The 18,008-nt window shown below is 37.1% G+C and overlaps 1 protein-coding gene and 1 long non-coding RNA gene across 9 annotated transcripts; both read right to left on the bottom strand.

The window, feature by feature from the left end:
• Positions 1-1,751: 1,751 nt before the first annotated feature.
• On the bottom strand, positions 1,752-2,320 carry LOC148719729 (uncharacterized). The gene is made up of 2 exons (XR_015993073.1): positions 2,185-2,320; positions 1,752-1,924 (listed from the first exon to the last, which is right to left on the bottom strand). It is a non-coding gene; the product is annotated as an uncharacterized LOC148719729 (long non-coding RNA).
• Positions 1,828-17,835, bottom strand: LOC148719728 (tubulin polyglutamylase TTLL7-like). Of its 8 annotated transcripts, none has more exons than XM_088738125.1 (15): positions 17,299-17,835; positions 15,918-15,975; positions 15,040-15,103; positions 14,740-14,807; positions 14,107-14,169; positions 12,020-12,115; positions 11,335-11,407; positions 10,456-10,551; positions 10,058-10,105; positions 9,544-9,635; positions 9,303-9,348; positions 8,683-8,841; positions 6,975-7,069; positions 4,152-4,261; positions 1,828-3,247 (listed from the first exon to the last, which is right to left on the bottom strand). In XM_088738125.1, the coding sequence occupies exons 1-15, from the start codon at positions 17,636-17,638 to the stop codon at positions 3,138-3,140; spliced, it is 1,518 nt and encodes a 505-aa protein (XP_088594251.1). In that variant the 5' UTR covers positions 17,639-17,835; the 3' UTR covers positions 1,828-3,137. The 8 variants fall into 8 exon arrangements, with proteins under 8 accessions (XP_088594251.1, XP_088594250.1, XP_088594253.1 ...); XM_088738124.1 differs by having other exon boundaries at positions 9,276-9,348; positions 17,299-17,831; XM_088738130.1 differs by lacking the exons at positions 1,828-3,247; positions 4,152-4,261 and adding exons at positions 4,263-5,590; positions 5,683-5,752 and having other exon boundaries at positions 9,276-9,348; positions 17,299-17,830.
• Positions 17,836-18,008: the final 173 nt, after the last annotated feature.

Genomic DNA, 18,008 nt, shown 5'->3' with positions numbered 1-18,008 from the left:
GCACTAGGTTTCAACTATGGTCAAATTCAATGTCTGGAATGTACGGAGCCCCTAAAGGGCCATAGCTTTTCTTTTTCTCTCGTCAATATATCGACATACGTGTCGACGTATATCTCGCCTTATTTCAATTATGTCGACATATTTGTCGTCATAGTGTCGACATATATCTCGCCTTTTCCTTCAATTTATGTCGACATGTTATCTCGACCAGTTCATCTTACGTGCAAGGAGAATGCGTCTGATTTACATATTCCAAAGGGAGGACAAAAAACCCATCCCTGCCGCGTCAAATCCACATGGATACCACCAATACAAAAATCAGTAGCCCTTGAAAGTCATTTAGAAGAGGTTAAAAGTGACTTTTCGGAAATAGAACTTACAAAGCCAAAAGATAATTTGCTTCCAGCCGAACGCAAGGCGCTGAGGGCCTTGAAGAGTGACTCTGAGTTAAACCTCAAAAAGGCCAACAAAGGAACAACAGGAGTTTACAGGAGCAAATCGCAAATTTCAAAGCGCATTTGCTAAAGAGAGGCTACCCAGAGGACCTCATTAACACAACCCTCTCAGAGGTGAATTTCAAAAACAGGAAGTTAGCACTTCAACAGAAACCGAAGACGAACCAACGAATCTTGCCTTTTGTTACACAATACCAACCATCAGTGCCACACATAAAGCAAATTATCATGAGAAACTGGCATTTAATAGAAACACAACCACTACTGAGCGAACTATACAAAAATCCGCCGCTCGTGTCTTACAAAAAAGGGCGGTCGCTCAAAGACATACACTTGAGGGCCAAACTTTGAACACATGGGGCCCACACAAGCGGCCCACAAAAGCGGCCCACACAAGCGGCCCACACAAGCGGCCCACACAAGCGGCGTGTCTGGTCGTTAATTCGAAATATAAAAAAATGTATGGGAAAATATTGAAGAGTCGTAATATCGTAATCTTATATCAAGGAATGTCTATGTTAAGGCTCAAACTAAATGTAAACCTACCTCATTTGCTGTGTATTGTCGTTTCTGTGGTCTTAAATGGCGAATTAGAGCGATTTGGTAGATTTTGCGTTGAGTGTTACTTTACTGTATAAGAAGGAGAGAAACAGTCAACGAGAGTAACAGTCGAGGGTAACAGTCAACACAAAATCTACCAAATCGCTCAAATTCGCCATTTAGAACCACAGAAACGACAATACACAGCAAGTGAGGTAGGTTTACATCTATTTTGAGCCTTAACATAGACATTCCTTGATATAAGTTTACGATATTACGACTCTTCAATATTCTCCCATACATTTCTTTATATTTCGAACAAGAGACCAGACACACCGCTTGTGTGGGCCCCCTGTGCTTTGAATAGGCAACTCTTAACACGCGCTGGGGAGTCGTGTAGGCCTGTCAACCCCATTTAACACATAATGCGCATTGCTTTCCGGAAATGACGTCAGATGAACTGGTCGAGAAAACATGTCGACATATATGTCGACATAATTTGAAGGAAAAGGCGAGATATATGTCGACATATATGTCGATATATCGACGAGAGAAAAAGAAAAGCTATGGCACTTTAGGGGCTCCGTAGGGAATGACTTATTTAAGTGTCAAAAATGTAAGAAAAATGACTGATTAATCCTGCAAGGAATAGGTGTGCAGTGCAACAGCGCTGAAATGGGATACATCGCTGTCCTTGCTATCTCAAAAGATAGTTGTTTACATTGTAAGATATTAAACAAGCAAATAAATAATCACTTCGGGGAAATTCAGTAGATATATTTGCACAATGCTATGCTGATATAATCATCAAAGAACATCATAACATTTATCATTCTTGTAATTGTAGCAGTGGCTTTCAGCTTCACACTGTTTTGCTGACATGCGCAGGTACTTTATCTTGGCTCCCCTGTACTGATGGCACACCGAGTCTTGCAAATAAAAAACAGAGATAATGAGCAAAGCAGTTGCTGCTTGTTCACCTTTACATGCACGCTTCCTTTGTAGTCTCAGGTTCCTACTAGCAAATAGCAACTCAAAATAAGCCTCGCTGATGATGATGGTTAATATGAGGTAATGATCAACTCATACAGAAGGGTAAGTTTCTACCAAGTATCAAAGATAAGAGGTTCAAGCCCGTCCCGAATTTTTCTGCTCGGTAGAGTTGGCTCTTTGTTGGTAATTTTCGTACCTTTACCATAGTAGCATATGGCTGTCATCATATTGCGCCTTTGTGTATCCCATCCATCTGACCAAAAGGATCTATCTGGTTTGCTCTCACATTCCTCTTGACAGGTACGCCATGATGCGGCCATAGTTGACATCTGTATTACGTACTCACCAAGGGGTCACGCATCCGCTGGGCACTAAAAGGGTAACCTTCTAATTCATACAGTGCACTTCTGAATTGGGTCAACATTTTCAAAGTACAGTTAGCATCCATTTCCCATGTTTGTGTAAACTCAGAAAACTAAAGCTCTTTTCAATATTGAGTGTCGTAAAACCAAAAACGGGGGAAGTCAGAAGCAAAGGAAGCATCTCAAATAGCCAATGGGAGCTTCCGAGATCTGGGTACGAGTCATCGTGAAGATTCGCACAGTTCTTTTGATCTACGCTTCCCTAATTCACCCTCCCACCACATCCCCAAATAAAATAGAATTACACTTTATCTCTCTTATTTCTCAACTACGTTCAACAGGTTACTGTCTTCCTCATTCTAATATTTTTTATATTTTGCGTGAAGGTTCCCGTATCACTGAGAGCTAACAATTTGCTCAAAGACCTGTTTCGAGAGTAAATGTGTACTCCATGCTTGGGAAGTTTCCATTGTATGGGTTCTTATATCCCGAAACATATCCACGGTGGCCATCTTGAAATTTCAACCAATTACTTCTCATACTTTCATACGTTTTGCCTGGTTTTCCTTGGGTTCGGATGCCAATCACAGGGCCTGTCTTGCGAGATACAATAAAATTGAATCTGTAGCGGTCAGCGGCTTTGACTTTCGTGAGCTTTTCATTGATATTTTCATTGTTTTCTTTGAGGAAGTGAACAATGAATGTTGTATGTGTTCCAGGTATGGCTATGTCTTTTCGTCCAACGGCATCCTTTCCACCACAACAGCGCGTGCAGAAGTTTGAGGTATCATCTTTGTGAGTGGGGTACGCCCACACGGTAGTTGTTATTAAAGGTCTTGATTCGCACGTATTTTCGATCTATGCTGTTAGGCTTTGGGCATATCTGTTTTAAAAATGCTGAAATTCAAAAATAGGAAACTTACTCCAAAAGTACATTACTCATTTCATGTAACTTGAGCCGCTGGTAAATATTTTTTCAACAAAAGGCTGTTACATAAATGCGACTCTTTGATAAGTAACACTTAAACAACTACACGTCAAGTCACACGTGTCGTTTTCACCAGATTTAAAGCAAAGAAGTTTTACTGCCCTCCCAGTTCCCTCCTAAAATCGACAGTATTGTTCCGAGAACTTTAAACACTATTTCTTTTAGGTGGATATCATTTAGGGTCTCTCTTAAGATTAAGTTCTAACTGAAATAAACGACCACCTTCGTGATCAAATTTTGACACAAAGGGTGTCAAACTTATGGTTTGTAACAGATAGAAACCTACTGATTATCAAAGCGATCTTCGCGGTAATGAACACTACCGTTTATAATAAGCAATGGTGAAAATAATTTCACTGCAGCTCAAGTAGTGTTCATTAAGGCGAAGATCGCTTGATAATCATTTCTTAACCCACAGTTCACATATATGATATTCACAATCATTTATACAGAAACCAGCCACTGCGCTTTGTTTTCAGTTATTTTATTCTGCTAAGAAAATGAGACACATTAATATCACATCATCATCATGTACCGACTTGATATCCGCGGATATCTCAAAAGTACTCATAGGCCAATCTATGGAAAAAAGGCATCCGCTTAACCTTACCTGTTTCGCCATTTAGAACAACAGAAACGATATGAGATGTTTTGACCCATTTTCTCATAAATGAACTTGTTTTCAAGATTGCTTCATGGTCAACCCCATTTCCATACTTATTTGATATGGAGCTGAATCAGACTTGACAGTGACCTATGGGGTAACTTTTTTATTTCTCAGGTCTCAACATATTTTAGTCTGATATTCCTTACATGTTGCCTGGAAATTAAAGACATCTCCTTTGTGTCTGTTCTTTCTTCCAACAAAAATTTTTATAAATGGGAAAGAGGATTGTATGCCAGCACCACAAGCCACAAGATAACTGAAGAAAGAGAGAAAGTTTATTTTCAATAAGTTCTTATCCATTAACTTAAAAATTTATTTGAATATGTCTTTATGCATTTTTTGTGTCACTTGTATGAAATAAAATTCAAGAATTTTGTATGCACAAAGTACATAGTTCTGCTTCATGCAGATCTGTGAAATGTTTGGATTTAGTTTAAAATTACAAAGCCATATTCTAAACAAATTATTTCACAATTTTAAGGTTAGTCAGCTTTTGACAATGATAGTAGTGAAATGGCAACAAGTTTATCTCAAATTTTGTACATGAAACTTTACTTAAAGTTAGAAAGGTTAAGAGAGATAGACTACGCTATAAAGAATAGACACATTTACCACCTTCCAGGAACAGTTTAATACATTTGATGCATTATTGACCAAGCATGGAGTCAAGATAGCTGGATATTGGCTGAGTCCATTTTTGTGTTTTTATGGACTGAGACAGAGTCGAGGTCCATAAATACATAAAAAAGGAGGAGGCTAATCATCTGCCATGTTACCAAACAAGCTTGGTCCATAAAGGATTTATTATATGGGAAAAAGATTTCTTTTTATTATATGAATCAAGAATTACTTGTTTATTTCGAGAGCCTGGAAAGAAAGCCAACTGTGTTTATAGCTCAATAAAACCACAAGAGTTGTTTATGTTTCTTTTAAATTTGACTGTCTTCTGCTGCATTTTACTTCTCTATTGCCGACAATGTCCAAAAAATTATGAAACCTTGAAGGTTTATTCCATGCAGTTCCACACAAGGCTTATCTTGCGCGAGATCAAAACAGCTAATTCAGAGCGGGCAAGATGCGCCCAACTTGCTAGCTCAGGTAGCCAATCAGAACATGTGTTTCAAATTACCCACATGAAAAATAGCAGATAACCAAATTATTACTCCCGATTTTATGAGCACTTCTCTGTATTAATAATAAAATTAATTGTCTCTTCCATTTGTTGGAACATTCTTGGATGAGTGTCGGCATTTTTAGACACTCATTTAACCGCATTCTAAAATCGTACCCACTTAACCCCCCCAAGGGATTATTTGTCATGCTTTCTGATCCACCGTCCCGTAGTCTACTGTCCACGCGTTGCTGGCACTTAATCATGTGACCAAGAGAATATGCTGCGCAACACAAACCTCTCACTTGATATGGAACAGTAGTCTTCGATCGAGCAGACTTCCCACAAATGATCATCAATTTGAAATCTCAGACCTCACGAATGTGCTTGAGTAGGGCTACGTTTGCGTCGGGTGTAAACTCGCGTAAAGCTCTTCTCTTTTGCCAACTTAAGTTCACTTGTTCGGCAGAAGTCCTTTAAGTCAAGGATGTATGTAATTTTGTAAAGATTTTTCAATCCAATTTACGTGAAAAGGATAACTTGATGTGTGTGCTGTCGTAACGTACCTGCACTGTCTATTATAACAGTGAGGTGTTATGAGCTTGATGGTACCCAAAAGTGAAGAAAAACTTATCCCTATAATTGAAGGATTTTTCGTCGTTAGTAACGTATTGTGGAATTTCGATCGTTTAGTTGCATCGTATATAATTTGATGGATCAGTTCCACCTATATCTAAGCAAGGTCCCGGATTGCCCAAAATATGCTTTACCTTTAGCCTCTTTTTCAAAGCGAGTCCAGGTGCTCATCCCTTTCATATGATAACTAGACGCATATCTGCATGAACTCGGGCTTTCAATAACGCACATCTGGAATTCTCTTTAGGGGACTGCCGTATTGCCATTGTTACTGTCGTCATGCAATTTAATCATTGCTGGTCACAAATAAGTCTACTTGTGTTAATTTTTTACTGCTGGAGTGTAATGAATGTTGTTATGGTACTAGACAACAATCTAAATTATATATTACCATCTAGGAGTAAGTTCCTCTAGATGCCAAAGGTTGAAATTCAAGGACTTTTTAATGACTTTGAAGGCCAAGTTTTAGAAAATTGAAGGACCACTTGTGGAAATGTTTTCATAAGCAATTTTAAAATCATTTATTATTATTTCTCAGCTTTTCCATGAAAGTACTGTAATTTTCAACTTGAAAATTGTTAAAGAAAAAGCATTGTAAAAGTCAAGCCTCAGTCCTCAAATTCAAGTACTTCAAGGCCTTGAGTGTTTAATTTTTAAATTCAAGCATCTTCAAGGACTTTTAAGGCTTTTACAAACCCTGAGTAGGTAATGTATTTGTCTTGAACTGCAAGGAGAGGGGAATTTTTTAATCTATTATTTGTACCAAGTCATCGTTTGTTGCCAAATGTTCACCTAAGCAGAGTTGTCAGAAATTAGTAGATTGAAGCAATATTACTGTTCAATAGTTCATGTTGTTCATAGAAAACCTCTGAATATTTAATACTGCTGATGGCCACAACAAGAGAAGCAGTGCTATGTACAGTTTATGTGTATTCAATTAGAGGCATTTGACTCTCATTACATACCAAGAGGGAAAACACATATTTTGACCTTTTTGTGGGTTTAAAAATACATGTCATACACAAATCTGAAAACCACATCAAAAACCCTGTGCATTCAACTATTATTTCTTACAAGATTTTCAAGAATTGATTTGCTGTCAACTGAATCAGACAATATTTCTTCACTGTAATCACTTTTAAGATCTAAAGCTATGCTGATGATGATTACATTCAACCAAACACATCTTGATATACTATATCTTTCTTCAGAAATACTGCACCTGATATTGAGCAAATTCAGTGCATCAGTTAACAATCCTCCTTTAATTTCACTGTCAAGTTTCGTATCCGTGCCGAAACTGGGTGATCGATTTACCTGAAGAATTCCGAAAAGAAAGACCCAATCAAAAAACTCATCTTCAATTAGATTTCGTACAACCCTATATCAAAACTCACTAGCAGTAACTACAGACTAGACGATCAGGTGGGCACTGTTTGAAAACCTTTCCTGGGCTACAAATAGTAAGGTTTCGTGTATGCTCGGGGAATTCTCAAAATGGACATAAACTTTATTTAACTTCATCTTAAACATTACCGTGTGGAGCAAAAGGCAGCAAAGTAAAGATCGTTTTTCAACACCAAATGTTCCTAAAATTTTCAAATTACATTCTAAAAAAGAGAAGCTTTAAGGCTGGTTTTCACTTGCGACGGAGTCGTAGTCGGAGTCGTAATCAGAAGCGTGGAGCGATACGATCTGGTTAAATTCAAACAGACGGAGTCAGAAGCAGAACACCGATTCTGCCTGACTCCGTCGCTTACGATCCAGTGAAAACTGCATTGTCGGAGTCGGAAGCGGAAGCAGAAGAATAAATCAGTCACAATGCTTGATTCCATCTTTCCAAAATGCACAAATAGCCGTAACAAATTTAAACGTAAAATTGACTGTAAATTACAAAATTAAAATTTAAAATACTCGAAACCTACCGAAACGCGAAAGTACAATTCACGATCACCAAGTCTTAGTTCGCTGACGAGGTTGGCATACTCTTTCTAGGCTGCTCGACGTCGATAGATATCACGAACCCAAAATTGCTTTCTTTTTCGAACGATATTATTCCTGCATTGTCTCTGTCAGCGCAAAACAATGATTAATAAGAGCCAAAGTTGCTCTTTGTCCATCACGTTGTCTTTGGCGCCAAAATTTGTACTTTCACGGGCCTGGAATCGAGCATTGTGATCGGTTTATTCTTCCGCTTCCGCTTCCGACTCTGACAATGCAGTCTTCACTAGATCGTGAGCGACGGAGTCATGAGCGGAATCGGAAGAAAATGGAAACGTTCTGATTCTTCCGACTCCGATTCCGTCGAGCTTATGACTCCGCTTACGACTCCGTTTTTCGATTTTCACTAGGTCATAAGTCAGTGCTCTTACAACTCCGACTCCAACTCCGACTCCGTCGCTAATGAAAACCAGCCTTAAGAAAGCACAAAATGAAAGAGTCTGGAAACAAGTCAGGGAGCGTAGCCGCGCTTTATTGACGCGAACTTCTCTGGTCTCAGTGTTAAACTTTTAGCAAACCTCTCTTTCTCGGAATAGGAAAATTACCAAAACAACAGATTCCTAAGGTAAGAAAAGTGATAAATTCATTTCTGTAGAGTTTTGGTAAATTCCCTATTGGACTACATGGAGGCAAAAAATTTACTTTTTGCGAAGTTTTCCTCAAATTGATAACCTTCCACAAAATGGCGGCTGTTACTTAGCAGCCAAAAAAATGAAAACAATTTTAAGTTTTGAACTTCACAAATGTAGACATGGCTGTATAATTGGAACTTTTCTCGTTCCTAAAATCAATTTTCTTCTTGTACGCGTGTACTTAAAGTTATAGAACAAAAACAAACACACAAAAAAACAATTCAAACGTATGTACTTTTCACAAACACAGCTAACGCATACATGATGATCATGAAGAGTGAAAATATCTTTACTTACTTCTAGAAGCCACGGGCGGAGTTTTCGATCCAATAAAATATCAAAGCCTAGAACCTCAAAACAAACACTCTCGCTTCCAGGGGGTGCACCGGGCCGGCACATTCTGTAGGAGTGAAGAATGTGAGGCTGGGCAACTATTAATGTCTTGACCAGTACATCCTGAAAAAAAAAGACAAAATTACTGAGACTAAAATACATCCCATTTTTCCTCTTTTTATAAAATGTTCAGAGGGAGATAGCTGTAATTTAACGTGTATTAGCTGAGATATTCTGTAGCATCCTGGGTCTGCAAAGGTCTCATTCCACAACCATTGCCCTGACAACCTCAACTGCAATTTTTTAAGCGTCAAATAATTCATTTTCTTTTTCATAATTAATTTTTTTTTTTGTGGGACTGTTTGAACGCATGCATCAGAACATAGCCTATGCCTGCCCCTAGTGGCTGTTTTAAATCTACATGACTATTTTCCTGACAACCCCAGCTGCCGTTTGTTGTTTATGCATGCTTTTCTGGTTGTCTCCATTGACTGACCGAAAGCCCTAAATAGAATGCTTAGAGCAAGAAATGTCACTCTTCAATCAATTAAACTTACTGTTATGTTGTGCCAAAGAAAGCTTACATCATAGTCCATGGACTGGAGCCAGTCATTCAAAAACTTTATGGATCTTCAAAAAGAAATTGAAAAAAAAATTTTAACAAAGCATCATGATTTTAGAATAATGACAATTGTTGTTAAGAGTTCTTTCAAAATATTAACATGGGAATATCTACAAAACTACTTGTAAAAAAAAATATTGAAAAGAAAGCCAAACTAGAAAAAAATGCAAGGAAATCAACTGCTATATTCAGTATAAATGTACCTTTTACTTCCACTGTCATCACTGTCATCTCGGTCAAAGTTCTCATTGTGTTTATTTATTGAATAGTTAGTTAGATGCATAAAAAGCTCATCCTAAAAGATAAACAAAACCCAGATCAATACAAATGTAGAGCATAATAGACAATTAAATACCATAATTTTATTTCCTTGAATGGGCTTCCAATAATATTGCTCTCTAGTCTCTAAAAGGATGACTGTTGTTGTTGTTGTTGTCTAATGATCTTTAATGAGGATGCTCCACTCATACAAATATGATTTTCAGGGAAGTCCTAACTAAATGTCAGAAAACATATTAAATAAATGATGAGGAGATCTAATAACATAATATTATATAAAAGATTGTAAAATACAACAAAGGTATTTGCAAAATATAACGCTAAGAAAAAATCTTAACAATTAATTTCTTAAAGGCAATGAGGTTATCAGCGTTTCTGGTTTCTGAGTCGATGAGGTTCTTATGGTTGATTTTCACTGGCATTTAAAAACATTCTCACCAGGTTTTCATCTGAAGGGCTTTCGTACACTTCAGTTCCCATGCGAACCTGGAAATACAATCATTTTCATAATTCAAGGTTTATGGGAAAAGAAACCCAATCACTTCGTGATATGTAAACAATATCCTCTAAAAAATATACAAGGATATTTAGCTGGCCTAAAAGTTTTGGGAGACTGTAGGAGAGTCAAATTCAAGTGGAAAAGGGAGGTTCCAGCACCATTTACCATTACATTTGTAGTACATTACAACAGTTTGGTATTCATTACAAAAAAGGAAAGCTGTGTTTGAAATGTAAAGCCCTTCCTTTTCTTCATGAATTATTTTTACATGAATTGTATGGCAGATGGCTACAACTGAAATGTTCAAATAATCATATGATGACAAAAATTCACTTACAAGTCCATCATGATACAAAAATATCCTCAGTGGATCACATGATGTTACTAAAACATATACTCTAAGATCAAACTTGAATCCCTCAAGGAGAAAAGGCTATAAATAATGCAACAAATAATGAATTCATTAGTACAAATTTCACTGCAACTTTCATGAACAAAGCTAGGTTAAGATACCTACAGGGTTAGTGTGAAATATGATTTTAGATCTGAAAGCTTTTGAAAAAAATTCATAATAATTATCTTAATTTGTTTATAATTTGATCACTGGATGTTGTAAAAAGAAGAGTAATTAACCTATCGACCTGGAAAAGTTCATCCATATGAATAAAGAAACCCAAATTAAAATTTAACCTTTATGGTTTTAAGCCCTAATCAGCTTTAAAACAACAGGACCCAGAATTATTACTGCACACCGTTAGTAATATATAGTAGTAATATAGTTTATATCTGACCACTTGCAGCCCAGAGGCTGAATTACGGGTGTAGTGTAAGGTTGAGAACAAACGTCAGCATATCGGGTGCCTCTGGCAGCCGCTTCAGTGTATCAATCTCACCTTCCCACCCATCCCACCCCAGGGGAGGACATCCATCACACAAAAATCTCGTGTGTGGGAAATTAACGTCTCCTACCCCTAACCCTGCAGGAGACGGGACCTCCATTTATTCGTCCCTATCCGAGAAGACTAGAATATCTAACCATTTCTTGATGTTATAGAAAGGTAGCAAATTCTTCTCAATTATTTTAAGACCTGAGTGTTGGTCCGGCCAGGGCTCAAACCCTTGACCTCCCGCACAACAGTCCAGTGCTCTATCCATTGAGCTAACCGGGAGGTGGTTAAAATATCATAGTAAATGCAATGTTTGTAAACAAGTTTACTTTGTCAAGGTACTCCTGGACCACAATCTGCTCATGAGATGGGATTCTGTCTCCATTTCGTACCAGAGATATCCTAAAATTTGGAGAGAGATGTTTTAATTATCAGATACCATAATTTACAGTACCAATTAAAAGAAACTAAGTTACATAGTTATGATAACATCTTTAATTTTCACTCAAATTGAGGCAAAAGGAAGCTTTATATGTACATGTAATGGAAGGTTTCACCTGCCATTGATTAGTGGAAAGACAGATTGGATCTAGACATGATTCAAAATGTCATATTGCACAGAGCCCAGTTGTTTTTAGGCCAATTAATGTTATTCCAGGATTCAATTTTAATTCTTTGTTCCTGATTCCATCTGGTCATTTGAAAGCTTTTTTCATGCAATTCTCTTCATTCTTTTTTAGGCATTCAATCATCACATTGAGGGCAAAGAAAAGCCTAATATTAAACTTTCTTTTAGAGCTTACATATCTTAATTCAGATTTCCCACTAAAGCTTGGGTTATCTTAGCCCTGCATTGAACAATAAATTCAACATGTTCTTTTTGTGATAATTTACGAGAACTTTGTCCGCAAGTTGAGAAAAAAAGCTGATGCATATATGGTTTTTATTTATGCATGATGAATATAATGGAGATGATGGTAAAATTCAAAATTTAAAATTTTTTGTCAAACTTACCCATTTCCCATAGCTCCGTTTGCTGGTTTAACAATGAAAGTTTTGTGTTTCTTTCTTTTTTTCAGTTCTCTACAATAGCCTTGAAATGCAGCATATCTGATACAGAAAAGATGGGCAGCAAGCTAAGGAATTAGTACTTCACATTATCACAATTGCATTGATGTGGTGACATATAAAAAAAAATCAATCACTGTAATTTTCTTTTGATCTGTTTCCTGAATTATTATTACAGTAACTACACTTTTATTTGATTCAATTGTTTAATAGTCAACCTGCACAAATACACATGCTGTTATGGTCTGTAAAATTTGAAGAGTGCGTACCGGCCAGTACAGTATTTTAACTATGTGATCATTACCTCTGACTGTTACATAATTTTTTAGACATCTAAACTGAAATCAGAGTATTTCTCCCATTAGAAGTTTCATATTCTTCAGGGCTCGACACTAACTTTTTAACTTACTAGCCAAGTGGCTATAGTGACAACTTAGATGTTACAACAATTTCTGTTTAATGGTTACTAGCCAAACTGGCTAGTGGAAATCAAAAACCATGACTGAATGGCCAAAACTGAATTTCTACTAGTCTGTGGCTAAGCTGGCTTAAACACGAAGGCATGCTATATAAGGTAGTCTTCCCTGGGAAGACCTAGGCTCACTTGTCACTCACTGTTGACGTGTGCAGGTCAAATTTAAATGCTGGTAGATGAACAAAAGGAGTTAACCCATTAATGGCCGCAGCTTTTGTGGAAAGCTGTGTTTCGAAGCTAGTCCAGCAGATTTCGAGTCACTGTTGGGGTTTTAAAAGCTCTAACTTACCAAAAACCACTTGACAGCTCATGCACTCGACGGCCTTTCGATCCAAATGCAACATGGCGGCCTGAAAATCTCAGGCACGCGCAGAGAGCAAAATTTCGACATAGTTTTTGGGTTGAAAAGTCATGCCCCACTTACGACTGCTACTTTTCTCTCTTTCTCCTGCCCTTTTTTTCCCCTCTCCTTGCCTAAAGTTTCTCCTCACTTGCTGGAAATTGAGTAGGCTTCATTTTGGTGTAGAGATTTTTCAGAAACTAGTCATTATTTTCAAAGCACATGCTCGGAAAGGTAGGTGGCTAGTGAAACACGATCTTCGTGCAGATTTTCCAGTCAAAGTGACACGGTTTTTTGGCTATTTCTCCAATCTCCTCCACTCAATTGCGCTCATTCTGGTATCGTCTGCAAGATATTTTCAACCCGTTCAAGTAGATGCTCGAATTCATGCTCCAGGGTTAAAATTGATGACGTCACAGGGCGTAGAAAGGGTGTGGGTCCCCATGGGCGCATACGGGCGCACTGGACGTTAATGGGTTAATGAGATATCTATTGTTTACTTCCACCAGCATATGGTGGCATGAGGTAACATGTGAACCAGCTACTTTGATCTCAAATTTACCGCCACAAAATAATAAAGACAGTTTATTTTGGAGAAAGGAAATACAATTCTCAAAAATTCTTGTATTGTGATGAAGACATAAAACAATTTTGAGGAATGCGCCCACTGTTCACTGCATGCTTTGGAGTAGCTGTAGCTCAAGCTGACGTGACTCTAAGAGTTCTACATCACACGACGGTCGATTGACAAATGGTCCGGTGGGACCTAAGGCTCCTTTTATAGCGCGCCTTCATGTTTAACCAACAGTGTCAAGCCCTGCTTACCATACTATAACCACTAAATATCAGTTTCCACTTATATTGAGGGCCATGTGTTTGTCACATTACTAATTACTGTTTAATTTGACCCTGATCCTTAAAAATAGTCTACTTTAAACTACTGCTCTTACAACTACTACTATACTACAGTGTACACCAACCACAGTCCCTGCATGGCTACAGTTTCTAGAGATATAATTCATTGTTAACTTGGATTGTGAGCATAGATTTCAAAGTTTCTATCATTTATGCTTGCTGTACAATTCACAATGATCAAAGTATGTACAGTGCATAAATTTTGATTATGCAATCAATACAGCTACAAGTAGTACATCTTGTAACTGTAACAATAATATCAAACTGCTTATATCCCACAGTATATTGGTTGATAAAGGATACTCTGCAGGGAGAACCCAAGTCTGTGGAATGAAACTGTATTCCTCTGGGTGAGCTCTTTGCATTCTGGGATTTCAAGAGAAAGTGTTGAAATATGACAATTATTGTATTACTACGACCAAATATTTATTACGAGATTTGCAAACTTAAATACATGAATATCAATTAGCTCAGAACTGTTTAGAAGGGGTTTCATCGTTGATTGAAAGAATAAACTTTTCATGGCACCTATTCAACAAAGCATATTTGACATTCCCTAGGTAACCCAAGGTCTAGGAATTCTCTACCAACTGTGCAGAATTTTCCTGCCAAATTTTTGGTGACCTTATTAGCCATGTAATATTTTTTTAATTCAGAAGTGAATACAATGCTGTTATTTCCTGTTGCTTCTCCTACTACTATTAGGACAAACCACAAACCAATCATATGTATTTAGCCTCAAAGAAAGAATGCTAAAAGTACATGCATAAATATGGGTGTCACATGAGATACAATAAATTAATACATTGTAAATCATAATTACATAATTTATATTCACAAGTAATTACAGTGTAACTTCAGTTTCAATCTACAAGTTTTAAGAATTAATACATAATCTTGTTATATACATTTATAACACTTACTTAAATCACTTACTTTGCCATATTCCGAGCTAGGTTATCCTTTCTGCAAATCTCACCCATACTTGGAAAATGGTTGATTTTCTTTATAATAGTGAAAACAGGGTAGATAGAATAAAATTATTCATTATCATTAAAGAAGCACTTAATAAATATGTAAACAGTTACAAGATACTGGCTACCTGAGTGTAATTATTTCTTTACAATTGAAGGTACATGTATCTTGCACACTGGTACTTTGAGACTTTAATTCCCACAAAATTACATTGTACTTGGTTTGCTCAAACAACTTTATTGGTAGAAAAAAATATCATACCTGAAATGATTTCAGTTCTATGATTTTTTCCACTGGCACTGATGAATCACTCCAAATGAGGAAACTAAATGTAGAGATAGTCATTGGTTAAGAGAGCACAAAAATAACATTTACCAAATTGATTGAAAACTCTGGTTTTTATGTTAGGATATATATGTAGTTATTTTTTCATAAACCCTCAATTCTTTTATAAAGAAACAAGTAAACTTAGGGGCTGTTTGTTTTTTAAATGTTCATATGGCAAAACAATCTGAAGAGACTGAATGAAGAGGACATGGATCCAGCCAGAAGTTTGATTTAAGAGCTTAAGGGTGGAAAATGAAAATGTACAAAGTCTAAAATGGTATAATGGTAATAAGCTATCAGACAGTAGAACGTATCCACTATGGGGAGATACATGTAAAAATCATCAGGCTTCAATTATGAAGCTGCATAAAGTGAGACAGAACTAGCTGAATTTTTTCCCTCAAGATTAGACTAATATCCATTCAAGATACTAGCTGCTATCTTTATGGGAAATGACAACATGATGTGAAATATCATGATGATCGCACTTCATAATTACATGTAAAAAATATTTATCTTACAGGGGATCAAGGCTGTGCTCTGAGAAAAATTGAAGGGAGCCCAGTGGTCAGAAACTGTGAAATCCAGGGTGCCTAGCATATGCTTTTATGAAAAAACTAAGATTCCTGGGTCGCCCAAGAACAAAGGTAAGGTGTCAGGGGCCACTGGGCACTGCTAGACCACACCCCATAGCCCTGGGGATAGATAGCAATCAGTCACTGGCACATGCTAGACCACACCCCATAGCCCTGGGGATAGATAGCAATCAGTGACTGGCACATGTGACACATTACATCTCCCTGCTAACGTACCTGTTTATGTCATCATCCCTTGCAATATGCATTCCACACTGAAGACAAACTTTCCTAACTGCAGGAGAGAATTTTTGTAATGAAAGAACATTGCACTGGTATAAGATAATTCCAAATTTCTTAAATACTGTAAATCCCCTGATTAAGTAAAACTTTTTCAGTCTTGAAAGTGGGGTATAAATAAACTGCATTTTGCTTATCCTGTTTTCTTGATGTTGATATTAATCTATCACCTTACATGTAGCCATACCCTCCCCCTCAAGGAGAAACGAATCCCTCCCTTTTGTTTCTCGTGGGGAGGGGGGGGGAAGCATACAGCTACACATACATATGCTAAAGTTCTCCATGATATTTTCTTTACTTCTGTCAGTGGCCATCATGATTACCTTACTTGTGATAACAATAATGAAAAGAAGTGTTCTTTACGTGATTTTGTTCTTGTAACAGATGAAAACTGTCTATTTTACAATTGTGGAGGGCACCTTAATTAGCACTTTTAAATTGAGGTTGTAGGGGGAGTGGATAGCTTAATAAAGAGATTACAACAATTTAACGTTATCACATATCATGTACATGTTCATATACACGTGCCTGGAAGAATACATGTTTTTTCAAGAAAAAAAAATGAAATTGTTCAACATGCACATGCATATAGATCCAAATGAATACCGAAAAGTTTGTAATCCTCCAGCACCTAGCAATTTTGTGTCTACAAGCCTTTTTTTTATGTTTTTTTCTTGCACAATAAGCAAGTTTTTTTTTATTGGGTGTTAATTATGAATAAGCCGACACTTCAACGGTCTATTGTGGTTGGATACAGTACTGTTGATATTTGAAACACCAAAAGTGTTGATTATCAACACACGTACAGTACGTGGACGCGTGACTGACTGCGATGTAAGCAGGTTGGCAACATAACGCTGAATTTTGCAGCGATCTTTAATTGTAAGTTTGTACTTGTCTTGGTTGAGGAAATGCGCGTCTGATCAATTTATGCAATAAAGCTGACTACAGACCGCCCCTAAGAGATGTCTTGAGTGCAAAACACAATTTCAAGACAAAGAAATAATTCAGCTCTTTTGAAAACCATCTCCGATCGACAGTTTTAAACCACACATTCAGAGAAACAATGGCGATTATTTTGTTTCAAAAGATCAACGTTGGCGTTGTTACTTCAAATAATTGACGAGAGCTAAACTAAGTTCAAAAATAGATTTCTCTACTAGTCTTGCTTTTAACCTCAAAATATGTGTGTTAATGCAATAAATATGCCCAAATATATCTTACACTGTCTTGTAACCTAGGTAATCTTCTATGCACACGAAGAACAAATGTAATCAAATGTACCTTTCAGCCAAAATAAACTGTAGTTTAAACTTACCAACATCGTACTTTGTCGCAGCTAAATTAGCCGTTACACGGCGTTTCCTTGGAAGTTTCTTCTTGCTAGAATTGTTTACTATTTGCTTGGGAACATGGTTTGCTCGAACTCGTACCCTGCTTCTAGTCTGTTCTAAATTTTCTTCTTCACACTCGTCGGCCAAAGATGCTGCATACTCACTTTCCCTTCCTTGATTTTTACTAAACTCAACAGCAGTGCTTAAATCAAGCAACTCAAGGTTGTCTTTGGTCATGGCAGACCTACTTTCATCGAAACCATGGCTGCAGTCTTCCGTGGTTACAGAACTCAAAGATGTTCGAGACGACAATGGAATCTCCATAGCCAAATCGTCTTTGCTCGTGATGATAACGAAATTCTTCCTTCCCCCTCATTATGAACACATTGCAAGGCTGAAATCATAAACACTGATGTCTCCTGGAAAGTGATTTTGATCGCAGACGAGAATTGTGTGCTTGTATGTAAAGCTTTTGTGTCGGTGAATTTTCAACACAGGTGTAGCGTGACAGAATTACCATAGCAACACCTGGTAACGCATGTAACGATCATGGAAAAGAAGATGCGGAAAGACTTAGAATTGTATCATTCTAAGCGTAAAATTTGCCAAGCATTGTTTTTTGAAATATGATATTCAATTATTTCAAAATTAATAAAAAAAAATAAAGAACAATTATGATTAATCAATTCAAAAA

This window comes from Stylophora pistillata, chromosome 11 (assembly GCF_964205215.1).
Source record: "Stylophora pistillata chromosome 11, jaStyPist1.2, whole genome shotgun sequence".
Taxonomy (NCBI): domain Eukaryota; kingdom Metazoa; phylum Cnidaria; class Anthozoa; order Scleractinia; family Pocilloporidae; genus Stylophora; species Stylophora pistillata.
This window is presented reverse-complemented; position numbering and strand designations above follow the sequence as displayed.

Bases quoted from the DNA above. Each gene is read 5' to 3' on its own strand.
- LOC148719728 (XM_088738124.1), bottom strand. From the start codon at position 17,638: ATGGAGATTCCATTGTCGTCTCGAACATCTTTGAGTTCTGTAACCACG. The intron at 11,408-12,019 runs GTAAGTTTGACA...TCCAAATTTTAG, and splicing joins AACGGAGCTATGGGAAATGG to GATATCTCTGGTACGAAATG. The intron at 9,636-10,057 runs GTGAGAATGTTT...TTTATCTTTTAG, and splicing joins GCCCTTCAGATGAAAACCTG to GATGAGCTTTTTATGCATCT.